Source organism: Cavia porcellus, unplaced genomic scaffold (assembly GCF_034190915.1).
Source record: "Cavia porcellus strain 051 isolate PalLab524CR breed Dunkin Hartley unplaced genomic scaffold, mCavPor4.1 scaffold_27, whole genome shotgun sequence".
Taxonomy (NCBI): Eukaryota; Metazoa; Chordata; class Mammalia; order Rodentia; family Caviidae; genus Cavia; species Cavia porcellus.
This window is the reverse complement of record NW_026947510.1, coordinates 15,006,729-15,024,647: the sequence shown is the minus strand read 5'-3', so window position 1 is coordinate 15,024,647 and position 17,919 is coordinate 15,006,729. Positions and strand designations below refer to the sequence as shown.

Genomic DNA, 17,919 nt, shown 5'->3' with positions numbered 1-17,919 from the left:
GGGCTTGCACATATTGGTAAACATTTAATATTGAGCTACACCTTACCACTCTTTATTTCATTTTGACACAGGGTAGCATTAAGTTTCCTAGGCTCGCCTCAAACCTGGGATCCTCCTGCATTAGCCTCTCTTGTAACTGGGATTATAGACACACATCACTATGCCCACCTTTTGTTTGTCTGTAATTTAAAACAGACAGGCCTAACTAACTGGCCTTGAACTCCCGGACAATCATCCTGTTTCAGCCTCTAGAGCAACTGGGACTACAAGTGCGAGTCATCAAGCCTCACTAAGATTTGTTATTCTTTTTAAGCCAAAAATAAAAATCAAATCTTAAGGTATAAAGAACTTTGTGATAATATGTAACTTTTTGATGCACATTTTTTAACAAAGTATGCTATTATAATGAATCAATTTAATTTGAATCTAAGAAAATTTCAATACTCAAAAACAAGAATGGTCAGTAATAAATTCTTATAGGACAAGTCTATGGGCTGAGGATTTAGCTCAGCAGCAGAAGCACCTGCCTTGCAAGCACATGGTCATGAGTTCGAACCCCAGTACCGATTAAAAAAAAAAAAGGACAAGTCTATAAAGATAGTATGTCCTGTAAATGTTAAAACAGTAAGTATCTTATTGCCTACACTTTAAAAAAAAAAAAGTGACATAGTTTTGTTGTATATGTCTGTGATCTTAGTAATATTTTATTAAGTGTAGTTTAGAATAATTCTTATTTTTCTTCAAATCTCTCCAGAAGCTAGAAGTCTTTAAAAATACAAAAATGCCCTTCCATCTCCTAATTTTGAAACAAAATAATTATATTCAAGTAGTAATAAATATCCACTGTACCTTATTATAACGATCATGTGGAACAGACTGTAAAACGATAGGTTCCATTGTAGAAACATTTGCAAACTGTACCTCTGGAATATACAGGGCACAAACCACATGAGCCCAACCTAAAAATACATAAATAAAAGTCATTCTTAAAGTTTTATTAAAAATAAAATGATCACGTTTCTGAAAAGATCCCTTAAAATCACTATTTATGAAATGTGTAACAGAAGACACAGTAAATCCTCAGCACTGGCTTCCCCTTGAGAACAGTCGAACCTTTTTCTGAGGAAGCATTCTTAGTCATTTCTCCAGCTCTGACACACAGCAACAGAAAGGAAACATTTATCAATTCCAATGCTAGTGTTAGTAACACTTCTTATATGGCAGACAAAGTATTTTAGATCAACACTTTGTGAAAACCAATTCAAAGATAACTTTAAATAGTTCGCTTAAAGTTGTGATAGTTTGCTGGGCTGGAGATGTAGCTCACTGGGGAACGCACTCACCCAGCACATACTAAAGCCTGGGTTTGCTCTCCTGCACCACCAGCCCTACACATACATACACACACACACACATACACACACACACACACACACACGTACGTGCACATGTAGTTTCAACAGTTTAATCTTAACTGTTAATTTAAATTTTTATAGTAATGTCAATACTTTTCAACAGTAACATTATATTAAATTTTTGTTTGAAAATTTTAATAACTGCATCATATGTGTCTTTTAATTATAAAATATGAGCAAAGGTAGTAGGAGTTCATGTGAGAGTGAAGAGCACTATAATACTGGAAAAGGATGAAAGGCCATGGATGTGGGCACAGAAGATATCAGGAGAATGCCAAGTGGTAAGCCCTCACCTCTCCCACCTGTGCCCTGGAAAGGCCAGAAGTCAGGAGGAAGAGTTCACTGCAAGTACACAGGGCCTCACAGACACTGTGCCCAGAATGCTCATCATCTCAAGCTCAGACATTGGATGAAGTTAGTCCTAAATCACACAGTCACCATCAAACATCTCCTCTGAAGGAAAATAATATTAGCCTAGCTACAAATAATTTCTACATTTAATTAGAATTTCCAGAACAACAAAAAGTATCAAACACACAGATAAGACGCCACGAGTGAAAACCAACACAAAGAAAATCAAAAGAGATCTGTGTATTGGAGTTACCAAATACAGATTTTAAAACAAATAATGTACCAAGTATGACAGCACACACCTGTAATTCCCACCACTGCAGAGGCTAAGCCAGGAGGATCACTGCAAGATCACAGTACATAGTGAGTTCAAGGCTAGCCTGAACAACATAATGATGCCTATCTCAAAAAAACAAGTATGCTTATGATGACCAAATACATGTAAGAAAAAATTAAAATTTGTTGCAGTAAACAAAAACTATAAATAATAAACAAAAATTGCAAGAAGTAAAAATACAGAGCCAAGGACAGTGTTACACATCTGTAACTCTAACCCTTAGGAGGTCAAGGCAGGAGGATCATGAATATCTAAAGCCAACTTGGATATCTTGCCTCAAAAAACAAAATCACCTAAGCCTAGTGGCATATGCCTGTAAACTCAGCACTCAGGAGGCTGATGCAGGAGGATCAAGGCCAGCCTGGGCTACATAATGAGTTCAAGGCCAACCTGAACTACACAGTGAAACCTTGTCTCAAAAAAAAAAAAAAAAAAAAATCAAATCAAAAAACAAAGCCAAAACTAAAAAATCAGTAAGTGGGAGATTAACTAGGTATGGATAAAAAGACATTAAGTAGACAACAGAATAGGTCAGAAGAAAATATCCAAAAATATCTAGAATGTTAGCACAAAAAATATAAAAAACACAAAAAAGGAACAGAAGACATAAAAAAATACAATATGGAAGCTTATTATACATATAATCAGTATCAGAAATACTTGAGAAAATGGCATAAATGATAACACCTAAAACAAGCCACTAATGAAAAATTACTATAATCCACATTGTAAATAAAAATAAATCTTGTTCTAGCTGCATTAAAATAAATTACAGAACAAACTAAGTGTCCAGTCATGGAGTCACGGTCCAGACCCTTTTTATATCACCATACAAGATGACCTACACAGAGCTATGTGCAACCCCGCAGTTCCATTCATGGGAAGTACCTATCCAGGGCACCATTTTCTCTTATGTCCTGTTTTCATTACACCAATACTTACCAACTGCAAGTACCTGTTATCACTAGCTTGAGTATTCAGTGCACTAACAGGTACAGGTTTTTAGCCAGGGATCAAAAAGTTATACCATAAAACTTCAGCAGTAGGCTATATCACCCAGATTTATGTACAAGGCTTAATCAAGTTAAAAGTATTCAAATTTTTTTAAATGTTACTATAGTAGAAGACACATTGCCAGTAATTCCCTTCAAAATATACTCCCTCACCTCAAACACACCAATGTCTGCCACTTCCTGAAGCAGTTCTCAAAGTTCTTTTATATATTTAGTTGTACTGCTGTGGATGCTTCGATCTCCTAAATCAATTCAAAACATTTCTCTTTCTCCATCATTTTGACTTTTAAGAAGAGCCAAATGTGACACAGTACCAAGTCCAGTGAATAAGGATACATGGTAATGTTTTTTATGAGCTTACTTTTCTGTTGGATGGAAACATTTTATTTTTTATTACTGCATAAAGACAAGAAAGAGGACTCAGGTTGCTTTAGAAAGTGGCCAGAACGATAAATAAGTGTTTAAAGCAACATGGGGATTAATGGCAATGTCTTTTACTGTAATAAAATTTTTAGTTTAAATATTCACTATGGGGCTGGGGATATAGCTCAGCAGTACAGCACCTGCCTGACAAGTGTGAAGTCCTGAGTTCAATCCCTAGTACATATATATATATATATTCACTATATATTTTGATCATCCCTTGTGAGGACACTCTATGTTTGTAAGACAAAATCACCTAGTGATATGTATCTCAAGAGTTTATACCCATCATTAACCACCAGCATATTACTTACTCAAAACACAAATAACAAAAAGCTTTTAGCCAATATACTTAATTTAATTTTAGCCAATATACTTAATATAATTAATTTAGACAAAATATAGGGCCAGGGTTTAGTTCAGCAGCACAAGTGCCTACCTGGCAAGCACAAGATCATGAGTTCCATCATCCCCGGTACCCCCCCAAAAAAATTCAAAATGGCTGACTTTCCAAAGACTACAACTTACCAAAATCAACACAATAAAAAGTAGAGATTTTTCAATTTTAAGCATAAAGGTGCACACTTATAATCCCAGCTACTTAAGAGGCTGAGTGACGCAAGAGGATCACATGTTCAAATCCAGCATAGGCAACTTAACTTAGTGGGACCTTGTCCCAAAATTAGAAAGGGGTAGAAGGTAGAGTAGAGGAATGGGAAGAAAAAAAGAATCAAGTTATTACCACATTTAGGTACAAGTTCCCTGTAGTGAAAATATGTATACCTAAAATATACCAATAAACAATTTTAAAAAGGGGGGCTAGGGATGCAGTGCAGTGGTAAAGCATTTGCCCAGCATTCAGGAGGCTCTGGGTTCAATCCGCCCTACCAGAAAAAAGTCTAGAATTATAACCTTCAGGGAATGCCAAATACAGATTTAGCAGTGAATTCTACCAAACAAGTAAGGATGACACAATGTCTATCTTACACAAATGTTTCCAGAAAATAGAAAAGAATACTTCCCAACTTGCTAAGAACAGTATAATAGCCAGGTGTAGCAGTGTGGATGCCTGTAATCCCAGCACTCAGGAGGTTGAGGCAGGAGGTTTGTTACAAGTTCAAGACCAACCTGGGCTACAAGTGAGCCCAAGGCCAGCCTGAATTGCATAGCAAAACCTTGTCTCAAAAAGAAAAAAAAAAAAAAAAAAAGTATAACATTAATGCCAAAATCAGGTAAGACTATAATAAGGAAAATCACAAGCTAATTTCTTTAATTTCACGATCAGATGCCAAAAATTCTAAACAGGGGCTGGGGATTTAGCTCAGCAGCATTAGCGCCTGCCTTGCAAGCAGGCAGTCGTGAGTTCGATCCCCAGTACCGATAAAAAAGAAAAAGACAGGAAAAAAAAATTCTAAACAAAATTTTAACTGACTCCCACAATAATTTAATTTAATTTATTCTGGGGGAAAAAAGTTGCTTTAACTCCAAAAATATAGGAGCATAATTCCTGACAGAGTAAAATAAAAATATGATTTTAACAGAGGCAGTAAACTATATAAGTGCTGAGGATAAAGCTCAGTGGCACAGCGCCCGCCTGGCAAGCACAAGGTCTTGAGTTCAATTCTTAGTACAAAAAAAACCCTACATAAGTTCTTCATAAGTTACTTAAATTTTCACAGTATGTCACAGCTTAATAAATTCACATCTACATATTTTTGAAAGTACTAAGCTATAGAAAAATATGAGTTTCTCTGAAAAGACAACAAAAAGTAGGAATGAAGATAACTATAGCTTATTTATTTCTCACCCAAAAAAATGCTTGGGAACATAAGTGTTTCAGATTTTATTTTAGAGATTTTCAGATTTTAGAATATATGCATAATACTGGTAAGCTGAGCTTCCCTAATAGAAATCCAAATCTGAAATGCTCCAATATCCAAATTTAGTGTTCAAAAACTTTTGGATTTGGGAGCATTTCACATATGGGATTTTCAGATTAGGAATACTCAAATATTCAGGGAAGAACATCAAAATGTAGCAACAGAAGTCAGCATTTCTTTAGAGTCAAGCAACATAAATCCTAGCATGTAAAAATCAGCATTTACTAGAAACATCAACCCTCTAGAAATATACAAAAGAAAAAACAGAATACAGCTTATTTTTCAAAAGTTTCAAGTTTAGTTTCCATTTTAAAAACCACACCAGGCAAGGTGGCACATGCTTGCAGTCCTAGCTAAAAAAAGATGGGATCTTGAGCACAATGTGAGCCTGGAAACACAATGAGACCCATCTCAAAAAAAGAAACTGGGCAGGAGATGTAGCTCAGCAGCATAGCCCCCACCTGGCAAGCAAGAGGCCTTCAATTCAATTCCTGTTAATTAAAAAAAAAACAGTTCCTAAATTTCTGGGCCAGGGGTTTAGCTTAGCAACTCAAGTACCTGCTAGTAAGCACAAGGTCATGAGTTGGATCCCTGGTACCAAAAAAAAAAAAAAGAGGGCGGGGGCTTTTAGAGCTCAGCAGCTTAAGTGCCTGCTTGGCAAACGCAAGGTTGGGAGTTTGATCCCCAGTAGGAAGGAAGAAAGGAAGAAAGGAAGAAGGAAGAAATTAACATTTTACTAAAAAATAAATTTATGTTGAAGTGTGCAACCACTTTGCATAGTTAGTAGTCAATGTTTGTCTATAAAGTAGAAAAATCATTTTCAACAAAAAACATATATCCACTACTCTAGAAATGAATAATCACTATTTAATTTGATATAATATACAGTACCAGACATTTTAAAGTAATTCTTAGCCATTCCAGTTTTCAACAGAAATTTGTTTTAACAACTTTCTGTACTTACCCCCATTATCTGTTCTTTTTAAAGCTCCATCCTTATGGGGACACAGTTCACATCTCTTTAAAAAGAAAAAAAAAGTGAAAAAATTTTCTCAGATTACAGAAAGTGTAACATTTTTCCTGCATCTTCAAAACTGAAAATATGGGAACTGCATTTACACTAACTGCCTCCATCAACAGTTCAAAACATTCCTCACATTGCCAGAGGTGTAGCTCAGTGGCACAAGTGCCTGCCTAGTGAGCACAAGGTCCAGGTTCAATTCCTGATAGGAAAAAGCAAAACAAAACACTCCTCACAAAAATCATCGCTCTCAATGACATGAAATCATCCAAAGAGCACCAGATTAACAACCTCTTTTAAGATACAATGGCATCTTGGTTCATGAACTTCGTTCTTTCCACAATTCTGGTTACAAACCAAATTGGCTAAGAAACAAATCAAATTCAGTGATTAATTAATTAGTTTCAATGCTGACCTTCTAGGGATATCTCCAATTTGGTTTGTAACAAAATCATGGCAAGAATTAAATTCATAAACTAAGTAAGTTACATTTTAACCCGGTGAGTTCCTGTATTCCCAGCATGGCCAAGGGAGACCAAAGGAGAAAGACTGAGAATTTAAGCCCAGTATGGGCAATTTAGTGACTTAATGAGATCCTGTCTCAAAATAAAAAAGCACTAAGGATTAGCTCAGTAAAAGACCCTGAGTTCAATACCTAGTAACTACAAAAATAAATGAATAAAATACATTTTAACTTCTAAAATCTTTCACAAATCTTTTAAACTTCACTTAAAAAAAAAAAAAAGCCAGCCCCAGTAGTGCACATTTATCATCCTCATTATTTAGAAGAGAAATTGACCTTGAACCTAGCAAGACCCCACTCAAAAACATAAACAAGATTCTATCGACAGAGTGGGGGTAAAGGTTTTAACATTTATCTATATCTCTTTGCTATCTAAGAACAATCAAAATTATTGTAGTCAAGTAGGTCTGGTTTCTGTTATTTATTAAAGAACAAAACTCCCTTCAATCTCCACACCAAAAAAAGTCAACCTAAAAAACTTAGAACTTTAAAAAAAAAAAAAACTTAAAACTTTGATTTCAGCTACAAGGCACAACCTTTCTAGAAGGAAAGAACTGGTCTAATTCTAGTTACTCTTATACACAATGATACCCAAAGTTACTGCATAATTCTCTTCCAACACCCTTCCCCAATCTAAAATGATCATAAATAAGTACAAAAATGAAATAGTAAGTTTCACTGATACTGTCCTACTATGAAGAATGTGCTCCCAAAGGCCACACTTGATTACTTTATACCTTGCTTTGTTCCCAAAGACTTGCAGCAAACAATGCAGTAAAATACATGAATTTCAAAGGAAAATTATGAGTGAGAAATTAGGATGAAATAGTGAATTAAATCATAAGGGCCACGATTTCTTGTCTTTCGGTATGTTAATCTTCATTTTCCTCTTAACTGTTTGGTAGCACCTTTCTGACCACCTCATCTAAACTTCTGTTGGTGTTTTTGTTTCATTCTGTTTGCTTTTTTTGAGACAGGATCTCCCTGGTCTTGAACTCACCATATAGCCCAGGCTGGCCAGGAGCTCACAGTAATCCTCCTCAACCTGGGATTACAGGCATGTACCATCATACTCAGCATCTAAACTAAGCTTGGTAAACTTTTAAATGTTGAACAGTTACACACAGGGCTGAGGCCCAAAATACCTTATGTCAGTAGTGGCATACCTACGCCACACGTGCTACAGTGGACTGTTTTTGAAAGCTCTGAAAAGGTGCACCATCACTGCCTTATGTCATGATACAAAACAACACAAAATTCCATTCATTATCTAAAATTTCCACTGCTGTCTAAATTACAGAAAATAAACCACTAACTCCCAAATTTTGTCTCATACTTGGATTTGTCCTCAGATCAAGATATAAAACTTCCAAAACCAACTGTGAAAGGCAAATTCTTTTTAGAATAGCTTATATTCTGGATCAAATATATTCTCCTGCCTCAAACAAGCCCTATGCTGCTGTAGCTGACACAGGAGAATCACCACAAATTCGAGATCAGTCTGCAATATATAGCAAGAATCTATCTCCAAACAAAACAAATAAAAAAATATGGTAAGAATCTTTATAAAAAAAGTCCCTATCTGGGGGCTGGGGATTTAGCTCAGCTGTATAAGTGCCTCTCTGCAAGCACAAGCTTGTGAGTTTGATCCCTGCTTCAAAAAAAAAGTCCCTATCTGACACTGTAACACTGCTCTCCTCAAAAAATGAAAACATGATTAAATTCACCCCATAAAGGAAGAAGTGTAAAAGAATACAATTAAGTAGGAAGAAGAAAAACTATGAGTATTGCTTTCATAGTAGTAGGAACAGGGCCTCAAGAATGCTAGGAACAAGCTGGGTGTAATGGCTCACGCCTGTAATCCCAGCACCCAGGAGGCTGAGTTGGGAGGATCCTTGGGAGTTCAAAACCAGCCTGGGCTACAAAGTGAGCTCAAGGACAGTCTGAACTGCATAGCGAGACCCCATCTCAAAAAAGACCAAAAAAAAAAAAAAGAATGCTAGGAACATCTCCAACCCCAAACTGACTTCTGACACAATCAGATACTAAAAAATCTAAGTAATCTTCCTAAAAAAACTACTAGAATTTATGTGACTTAAGCAAGGTTGTAACACCCAGGTCAACATACAAAAATAAAATAAAGTAAAAAAATCAAGGGGCTGGGAATTTAGCTAAGTGACATAAGTGCCTGCCTTGCAAGCATGCGGTCGTGAGTTCGATCCCCAGTACTGGGGGAAAAAAAAAAAAAAACACAAAAATCAATTCCATTTCTATATACTAAGAATAATTCAAAACTGAATTTTTATAATACCATTTTAGAACAGCATCAAAAAAACAAAATTCTTAAATGAAAACATCATCAAAAACTACAGTATCAGGGGCTGGGGATTTAGCTCAGCAGCATAAGCGCCTGCCTTGCAAGCAGGCAGTCGTGAGTTCGATCCCTGGTACCAATAAAAACGAAAAAGACAAAAAAAACAAAACTACAGTATCAATGGGCAGACCTGGTGGTGCACACCTGTAATCCCAGCACTCAGGAGGATGAGGCAGGAGGAATGCCACGAATTCAAGCCCAGCCAGAGCTATGCATAAGTTCAATGATAGCCTGAACTATATAAGAAGCCCTGTCTCAAAAAAAACAAAAAACAGAGACCATCAAGATCAAATCAAAGAAAAAAAATCAAATCAAAGTATAAAACCCTGTTCAGAAAAAACAAAGATTTAAGCAGAGAGATTCACTGTGATAATGAATAGAAGACTCAATATAATTATGACATCAATGGTGTCAATCTGCAACCTGAGCTAGAGTAAAAAGCAAGTGCAGCCACAATCCAGTCAACCTTCGCATCACCCTCCTCCAGAAAGCCTCTACACTGAGCCATGTCCCATACCTCTTTTTAATTTTTCACTGTGAGACAGTCTTAATAAACTCTAAAACTGCCCCAGTTTCTCAGGCTAGACTTTAATTTGAGATCCCTCCTGCCTCAGCCACCCTGAGTGCTGTAATTAGAGGAATGTGTGAAGCACACCTGGCTCCAAAAGACCTATGTGGAGATAAGAAAAACAGTATTTATATGAAAATGTGAAGGAAAGAGTATGCAAACAATCTTGACAAAGGAAAGCTAGAAGACTATAACTTGAGATTCTAACAACTATTTTTTTTTTTTTTTTTTTTTTTAGGCAGTACTGGGGATAGAACCCAGGGTCACACTTATCACTGAGCTATATGCTTAGTCCCTTTAATTTTTTGAGACAGGATGTCACTAAGCTGTGTAAACTAGCCTCAAACTTTTGATATTCCTGCCTCAGCCTCTTGAGTAGCTGGGATTAGACAAGCATCACCTTTCCATCTACAAGATTTCTTATAAAGGAACAAGTAGTTAAAACTGTGTGATACAGTGGAAATCAGTGTGGAGATCCCTCAAAAAATTAGGATTAGAGGTCCAATTCAACCCAGGTATTGCCCTTCTGTGTATCTTCCCAGAAGGATTGAAAAACATCACACCACAGTGACATATGTGCAACCATAAGGTTCAAAATATACAATAGTCACTGTGAAATGGGAGAAAACTGTTCAATAAAAAGAAGAAACTAAGATAGGGGAAAAAAGAAAGGATAGAAGGGAAAAGAAAAAAATGCAAGTTACTTATACCATTAGTGTCATTTAGTTTACTGAATAAGAAAGGTTGTGCTAATATTGATTGAAGAAATTTTTATGCCCATATTTTATATTTGAGTGACTAAAGATAATGATGTATAACTTATCAACAATTGTTACTTTTTCATTATTTTGTTGTGAAAATTTGTTTTACCTTTTCTTCTTAATATTAATAAATAAAGTTTAAAAAAAAAAAACTGTGTGATAATGATATAAGGCTAACAAACAGATCAATGGAACAGAACAAAGTTTCCTGAAAGAGCACACACCTCTGTGGTCATGTCTCACTAAAATAATGACATGAGGAAAGGATACCTTTTACAATACAGTACAAACACAACTAGACAGCAATAAAATAATAAACTGAGGGGGCTGGGGATTTAGCTCAGCGGCATAAGCGCCTGCCTTACAAGCAGGCAGTCGTGAGTTCGATCCCCCGTACCAATAAAAAGGAAAAAGACCCAAAAACAAAAAATAATAATAATAATAATAATAAGCTGTATGACAGACCTAAGTATAAACTACAAAAACAAACACATTCAGAATAAAGGAAATTACCTTCATGATTTTAAGGGCAGGCACAAGCGCCTTAGTGAACAGTATGCAATAACTATAAAAGAAAACACTGATATATTAGATTTCACCAGATTGGAATATCTTTACTCATCAAAGGGCACAATGAATAAACATGGATTTGGAGAAAGTTATTTACAAAACATTTATATTACAAAGGACCAATATGTAAAACGTATGAAACCTTCAGGAACTGAAAACAGCAAAGAATTAAGATAAAAGTATGAAGAACAAACTTCATAAGAGAACTCAAGAATGGTCCACGTACAAATTAAAACATGCTCAGCTTCACAAGGTATGGGCTAGACTAAGAAAAGGTGACCAGATTTAGCCTTGTTGAGCAAAATAATGAAAACCCAAAAAATGAATGAAGCAACAGCAGTGAGGATCCTGGACAAGTCACATTACACACAATCCCTGAGAGACAAGAGACAAATGACATGAGCCACCCACATGCCCAGCTTACTGCCTTAAGAGTCTCCAGGCTGCAGAACAGGGAAGAGGAGCCCAGACAGGACCTGCGGTCTCCTGAGCTGAGGAAACAGAGTGGGAGTCCAAAAAGCCAACGATGCTAGCACTCACAAGGGAGACCCGCACTGGACTGGGGAGAGAGAGATGCCAATGTCCATGCAGGCTCGCCCAGCCCTTGCAGCAGGTGACAAATCAGCTGCATGGCCAGGAAAGAGACCACCATGAGAATAAGAGACAGTGACATCTATAACTTACACAGAGAAAGAACAAAGCCTGCTCCTAAACCTAGCCATTCACATCTCACAGGAGTACTATAAAGGAAAAGCTTTAACCCTACACACAGCCTGACTCCATCGAAAGAAAACATGAAAGCAAGAACCAAAGAATAAGCTATTTCCCAGCAACTCAACCATGCCACAAAACACGAAATTCAGAGATATTTTTAGGTATGCCAAAAAAAAAAAAAAAAAAAAGTTGGGCTTAGGGGGGCATCCTAGTAATCCTAGCACTTGGGAGACTGGGGCAGGAGGTAGTGACTTCAAGGCCAGCCTAAACTAAATAGTGAGATACTGGGGAAACGGGGAGGAAGTCACAATGGCTGAAAAATGAACCAAACAAGGTGGGGGAGGAGAGATATGCCTGTAATCCTAGCACTTGGGAGGTTGAGGCAGGAGGATCACTGCAGAGTTCAAGGACAGCCTGGGCTACAAAGTGAGTTGAGCTTTGGGCTACAAAGTGAGCTTGAACTTCAAGTAAAACTCTGATTCAAAAAGACAAAAAAAAAATTTTTTTTTCTAAGACTTATACAGAAAAAAAGCTGGGTATGGTGACACCCACCTATAATCCTAGCAGTCTGGGAAGCTAGGGAAGTCAGTGACTTACTGAGACCCTGTCGGAAGATGCTGCTAGATATATAGCTCAGCATGATGACCCTGGGTTCAACCTCCGTGCCCTCCCCCAAAAAATATTTTTACAGAAGCAAGAAATTTTATGCTATCATGGGGGGAAGATTCAAATCAATCCTGAAGTAACAACTGGAATTAGCAGACAAGCCTTTAAAACAATTGTTATGACTAAATTTTGTATGATCAAAAAGCTAGAGAAAGCTGGCTACAGTGACATATACCTGTCATCTCAGCTGCTCAAGATTAGCCAGGAGTATCTCAAATTTGAGACAAATAGAGTGAAAATTGGGCAACTTGGCGAGACTGTTTCAAATATAAAATTAACAGAGCTAGAGGTATTGCTCAGTATTCTACAAATTAACTCCCAGTACCAGAAAAATAAAACAAACAAACAAAAAAAAAAACTATTTAATACTGACAGAAGAGAGCCAAGGATTTAGCTTAATGGCCTAAGTGCCTGCCTGGCAAGCATAAGAAAAAAAAAAAAAATGCTGACCAATAAAATCAAAGAATATCTAAACAAGGGTACCACAGCATGCTCACAGTCTACAGACTCCACATATCAAATACAGTCAGTTCTCTCCAAACCAACATTCAGGCTGAAAGGCTTTCTGACCAAAACCCCAGCAAGTTTTCTAGATACACATTTATGTATAAGTTACTCAACAGTTTGTATGAGCACAAATACATGTGTACACGTGTATCTGCATGCATGTGTTTGAAACAAAGCAACCATGGCTCCACCAATTTTGAAGAAGAATAAAAGTGAGGGGGCTGGGGGCCAAAAAAAAAAGAATGAAGGTCAGTCGAATCAATCTACCTAATTTCAGTTATTATATAACTACAGCAATAAATACAGTGTGATATTGGGACAGACACAGACCAACAGAATGGAAAACTCAAAAATATACATAAATATGCCCAGCTGACTATAAACAATGGTTCCAGACCATGGTGGGAAACAAGACTTTTGGGCCAGGAGTTTAGCTCAGGGGCATAAGTGCCTGCTTGGCAAACGCCTCGGTACCAGAAAAAAAAAGAAAGACAGAGAGACTTTTCAAAACTGGAGCTGGGCATGGAAGCACAGACCTGTAATTCCTGCACCTGGGAGGCTGAGACAAGAGGTTTGCCAGGAATACAAAGCGAGCCTCAGCTACACAGTGAGTGCTAGGCCAACCTGAACTACATCACAAGACCATGTCTCAAACCAAAAAAAAGAGGGGGAAAAGGCACTGGAACATAGCATTAAAAAAAAAGAAGAAGAAACTCGAAATGGATCACAAATTCAAATGTAAAGCACAAAACTATAAATAAATATTGTGGAAAAATCTTCAGGATCTAGCACCATGTAAAAAGTTGTTAGATTTGACCCCATAAGGAAAAATGTATAAACAGGGACTTCATCAAAATTAATAGATCTGTGGTTAGAAATAAAGGTTGGTGGTACTGCACTTGGCCTAGCCTGTACGAGGTCTTCGAATCAATCCCTAGCACAGAGGAAGTAAAAAAAACACAAGGCATACAAAGAACCAGAGCACTCAAGGTAAGTACATACAGAAAAGGAAAACTGTTTTCATGGCAGATCTAGACAAAGAATGTTAACCACTATAAAGATATGAAAGAACTTAAAGCTGTAGAGAAAGTCAAGAAACAATGAATAAACACAATGGAAACATTAACAAAGAAACAGAAAACAGAAACTGAAGAGAAACTCCAGAACCATGAAGTATAAAATGTGATGTAAACAACACAGAATGCAGATTCAAGCTGACAAAACAATCAGCCAACATAAAGACAGGACAATGGAAAGAAGAACAAAGAGAAAAAAGAAAAAGAGAGCAGAGCCCTAGGGACTGTGGGAACAAGCAGAGTAATGTGTGGATAGGACCTACCAAGAAGCAGAACTGACAACAAGGAGGTGGAAGAGTCAGGAGTCCTTGCAACTCAAAAGACTAAGTCAGGCCAGCCTTGGCAACACAGTGAGATCTGGATGTCAAAATAAAACAGGGCAGGGGATGCAGTTCAGCAGCACAGCATTTAGTAAGAGGCAGTGAATTAGGTAAAAAGAAAAGCTGCAAGATACTGTGTATCCGCAGAAGGCAGCACAGAGGGCTCACAATATCCCACACCTAAGGCTTTCTCCCTAGCCACTCTCTATGAAGAAATAACATACATACAACTCGTTTACAGAGTGAGCACCTAAGCAATTCAATCTCTTATGCAGAAACTAGACTCTGAGTGATGATTTATTCAAAGCCAAAAGTTTATTGCCAGGATATGGGCTATGACTCAGGTCTTCTATTTCCCAGACCAATCTCCTCATTAAAACACGTGCTATTTTTTTCTCTCGTATTTAAATAGCACACATTTGGACTTTATATCAACAAATAACTAAAATAAATCTTCATTACATAAAGCTCCCCCAGGCCAGGTGTAGTGGCACAAACCTGTAATTCCAGCACCACAAGCCTGAGGCAGGAGGATTGCATGAGTTTAAAGCCAGCCTAGGCTACACAGTGAGTTCCACCCTGCCTGGCTGAACTGCGTAAGTGAGACCCTGCTTCAAAAGAAAAAAAAGGCCATGAAGTCCCCCTAAAAAAGCATGATCATTGTAGTGATAGGTAAATTAACTGTGTATCAATACAGCAGTCATAATAGTATCCTGTTAATAGTTAACTGTTCCAGGTAACAAACTTGGGAAAAACTGAGGGAAAAGTATGCAAGATCCCTTAAGTATTTCTTAAGCCTGTATGTGAATCTACAGTTGGCTCAAAATAAATACATCATCTAGAGAAGTGACTCAGTAATGGAGCCCTTGCCTGACATGGCAAGAGATCTTGGGTTCAGTTTCTAACATGTAGAAAAAAAAAAGCTGACACAGGAGGTTTACAAGTTGGAGACTAACCTGAGTTATGGTACATAGTAAGCTAAAGGCTATCCTGAGCTACCAAATGAGAACCTGTCTCCAAAATAAAAAAAATAAAAAAAAAAAACAATAAACGGATAAAATGACTAGTTAAAAATTATAAAAAAGGATACCAGTACTCAGTAGGTTAAGACAGGAGGATTATTAAAAGGCTGAGGCAAACAGGAGAATTGCTGAAAGGCTGAGGCCAGCCTGGGCTATAAAGTGAGTTCACGGCAAGCCTGAACTACACAGTGAAACCTTGTCTCAAAAAGACTAAAAAAGGGCCAAAGCTATAGCTCAGTGGCACAGGGCCACTGGCAAGTGCAAGGTCTTCTGTTCAATTCCCAGTACAAAAAAAAAAAAAAAAATCTACACACACACACAAGTAACAAAAAGAATTAAGAAAACAATCCCATTTACAAGAAAATCACAAATTACAATAGCCAGATATGACAGCAATACCTGTACATTCTCACACAGAAGGATTATAAATTCAAGCACAGTCTAAGAGGCTTGGCAAGACCTCGTCTTACAATTAAAAAATATGGGGGCTGGGGATTTAGCTCAGCGGCATAATGCCTGCCTTGCAAGCAGGCAGTCGTGAGTTTGATCCCTGGTACCGATAAAAAGCAAAAAGACCAAAAAAAAAAAAATTTTAATTAAAAAATAAATAAAAAGGCTGAGGATATAGATCAGTGTAAAAGCCCCAGATTCAATATCTAGTACACACACACAATTCAGTAATTAGCAATAAACTATTGATAAAATTATATAGAGATACAGATGTGATATACATATAGATGTGATAGTGTATACCTGTAATCCCAGCAGGCTGAGGCAGGAGGATCTCCACAAGAGGAGTGATCCTGCTGATGGCAGCATTTAGTCCAGTGTTATGCCTGCACTCTGGAGCTGCTGCTAACAGCCAGCAGAAATCAAAGCTCTAATTACAGTAAACCAGTATAAGAGGGACCTAATTGTCTTCACTAAAAGCAGAGTCCTCTTTGTTTTGGTATAGAGATGTACACGAGTAGTACCTAGGAGTTGTCAATATCCAGTTGATATATGATGGCAGTGTCACTGCTGAACTTACTACCATAGACAAGATAAAGTACTGGTGGGTCAGGAACTGATTTTCTATATATGTCGATTCCAGGGATTACAAATAATACTGTGGCTCACTCTCAAAGAACATGGCACTGGACCAAAGAATTAGTAAACCCCAGCACAAAAAAACAAACAGCAACAACAAAAACAAACATGAAAAGACAAGGCAACAAAGTACCTCCAAAAACTCTCAACTCCTCCAAAATCAGAACAGGAAACATTGAGGGGAAGGAAATCATAAGCTATACAGCAGATACGTCTGAAAGGGTATTGATGGAGGTTAAAAAAAAAAAAAAAAGAGCTCAACAAGATGCCTGACAATCTTCTTTTGGGGGGGGGGGGGGTGCCGTGGATTGAACTCGCGACCTCTCGTTTGCCAAGCAGGCACTTACGCCACTGAGCCAAACTCCAAGCCCTGCTTGACGAATTTTAAGAAAATAAAACTAATCACATGATAGGCCAAGTGTGGTGGTGCACTGTAACCCCAGCATTCAATAGGTTGAAGCAGAACAGGATCACATCAACTTTGAGGCCAGCCACTTCTACAGAGTTAGTTCAAGGCCAGCCTGAACTGCATGGGAAAACCCTGCCTCAAAGAGACCAAAAAAAAAAAAAAAAAAATAGGGGCTGGAGATTTAGCTCAGCGGCATAACCACCTGCCTTCTGCCTTGCAAGCAGGCAGTTGTGAGTTCAATCCCCGGTACTGATAAAAAGGAAAAAGACAAAAAAAATAAATAAATAAATAAAAATATATATATACACACACACACACCCCACATGATGATCAGAATGAAAGATCATAAAAACTTGCCTACACAAACCTTTCCAGACATGAAAAAATAGTTTAACACACAAATAAGGGAAGTATACAGAACCCTGAACATCCATGATCAAAAAAATAAAAACTACTCCATGGTACATAATTAAAATATCAGAAGAAAATATTAAATGACCATCAAATTAACACTCCAAAAAATTCTCAATGATATACTAAGAGACAATGAAACTAACAATGCTAAAAAGGGCAAAAAATGAATGCACCATGTAGGATTAGCAATTAAGTAGAAGGGGAAAAAACACAGCAACTAATATAATACAGTACGAATAATCAATACATATAGTATCAATGTAAATGGACTCAACTTGCCAATCAAGAGACACAGATTAGCAGAATGGATCAAGGAATAAATTTAAACCATGTATAGAAGAAACTCATGTAACAAAAAAATTCACAGACTGGGCCAGGGGGTACAGCTCAGCAGCACAGCATGTCCTTGGCAAGGGCCAAGTCCTGAGTTCAATTCCTGATACAAAAAAAAAAATTTCATAAAACT

At 37.3% G+C, this 17,919-nt stretch overlaps 1 protein-coding gene across 16 annotated transcripts in view; it reads right to left on the bottom strand.

The window, feature by feature from the left end:
* Positions 1–17,919, bottom strand: part of Mllt10 (MLLT10 histone lysine methyltransferase DOT1L cofactor) — a 201,467-nt gene that overhangs the window by 157,325 nt on the left and 26,223 nt on the right. For 13 of the 16 annotated variants that reach the window (XM_063237912.1, XM_063237913.1, XM_063237921.1 and 10 more), the window contains 2 exons: positions 6,384–6,438; positions 850–959 (listed from right to left, as the gene is read on the bottom strand). In XM_063237912.1, the coding sequence (XP_063093982.1) occupies positions 850–959; positions 6,384–6,438 (165 nt within the window). The remainder of the gene's footprint in view (positions 1–849; positions 960–6,383; positions 6,439–17,919) is intronic. The other 3 variants (XM_063237924.1, XM_023562452.2, XM_063237925.1) reach the window with 1 other exon arrangement.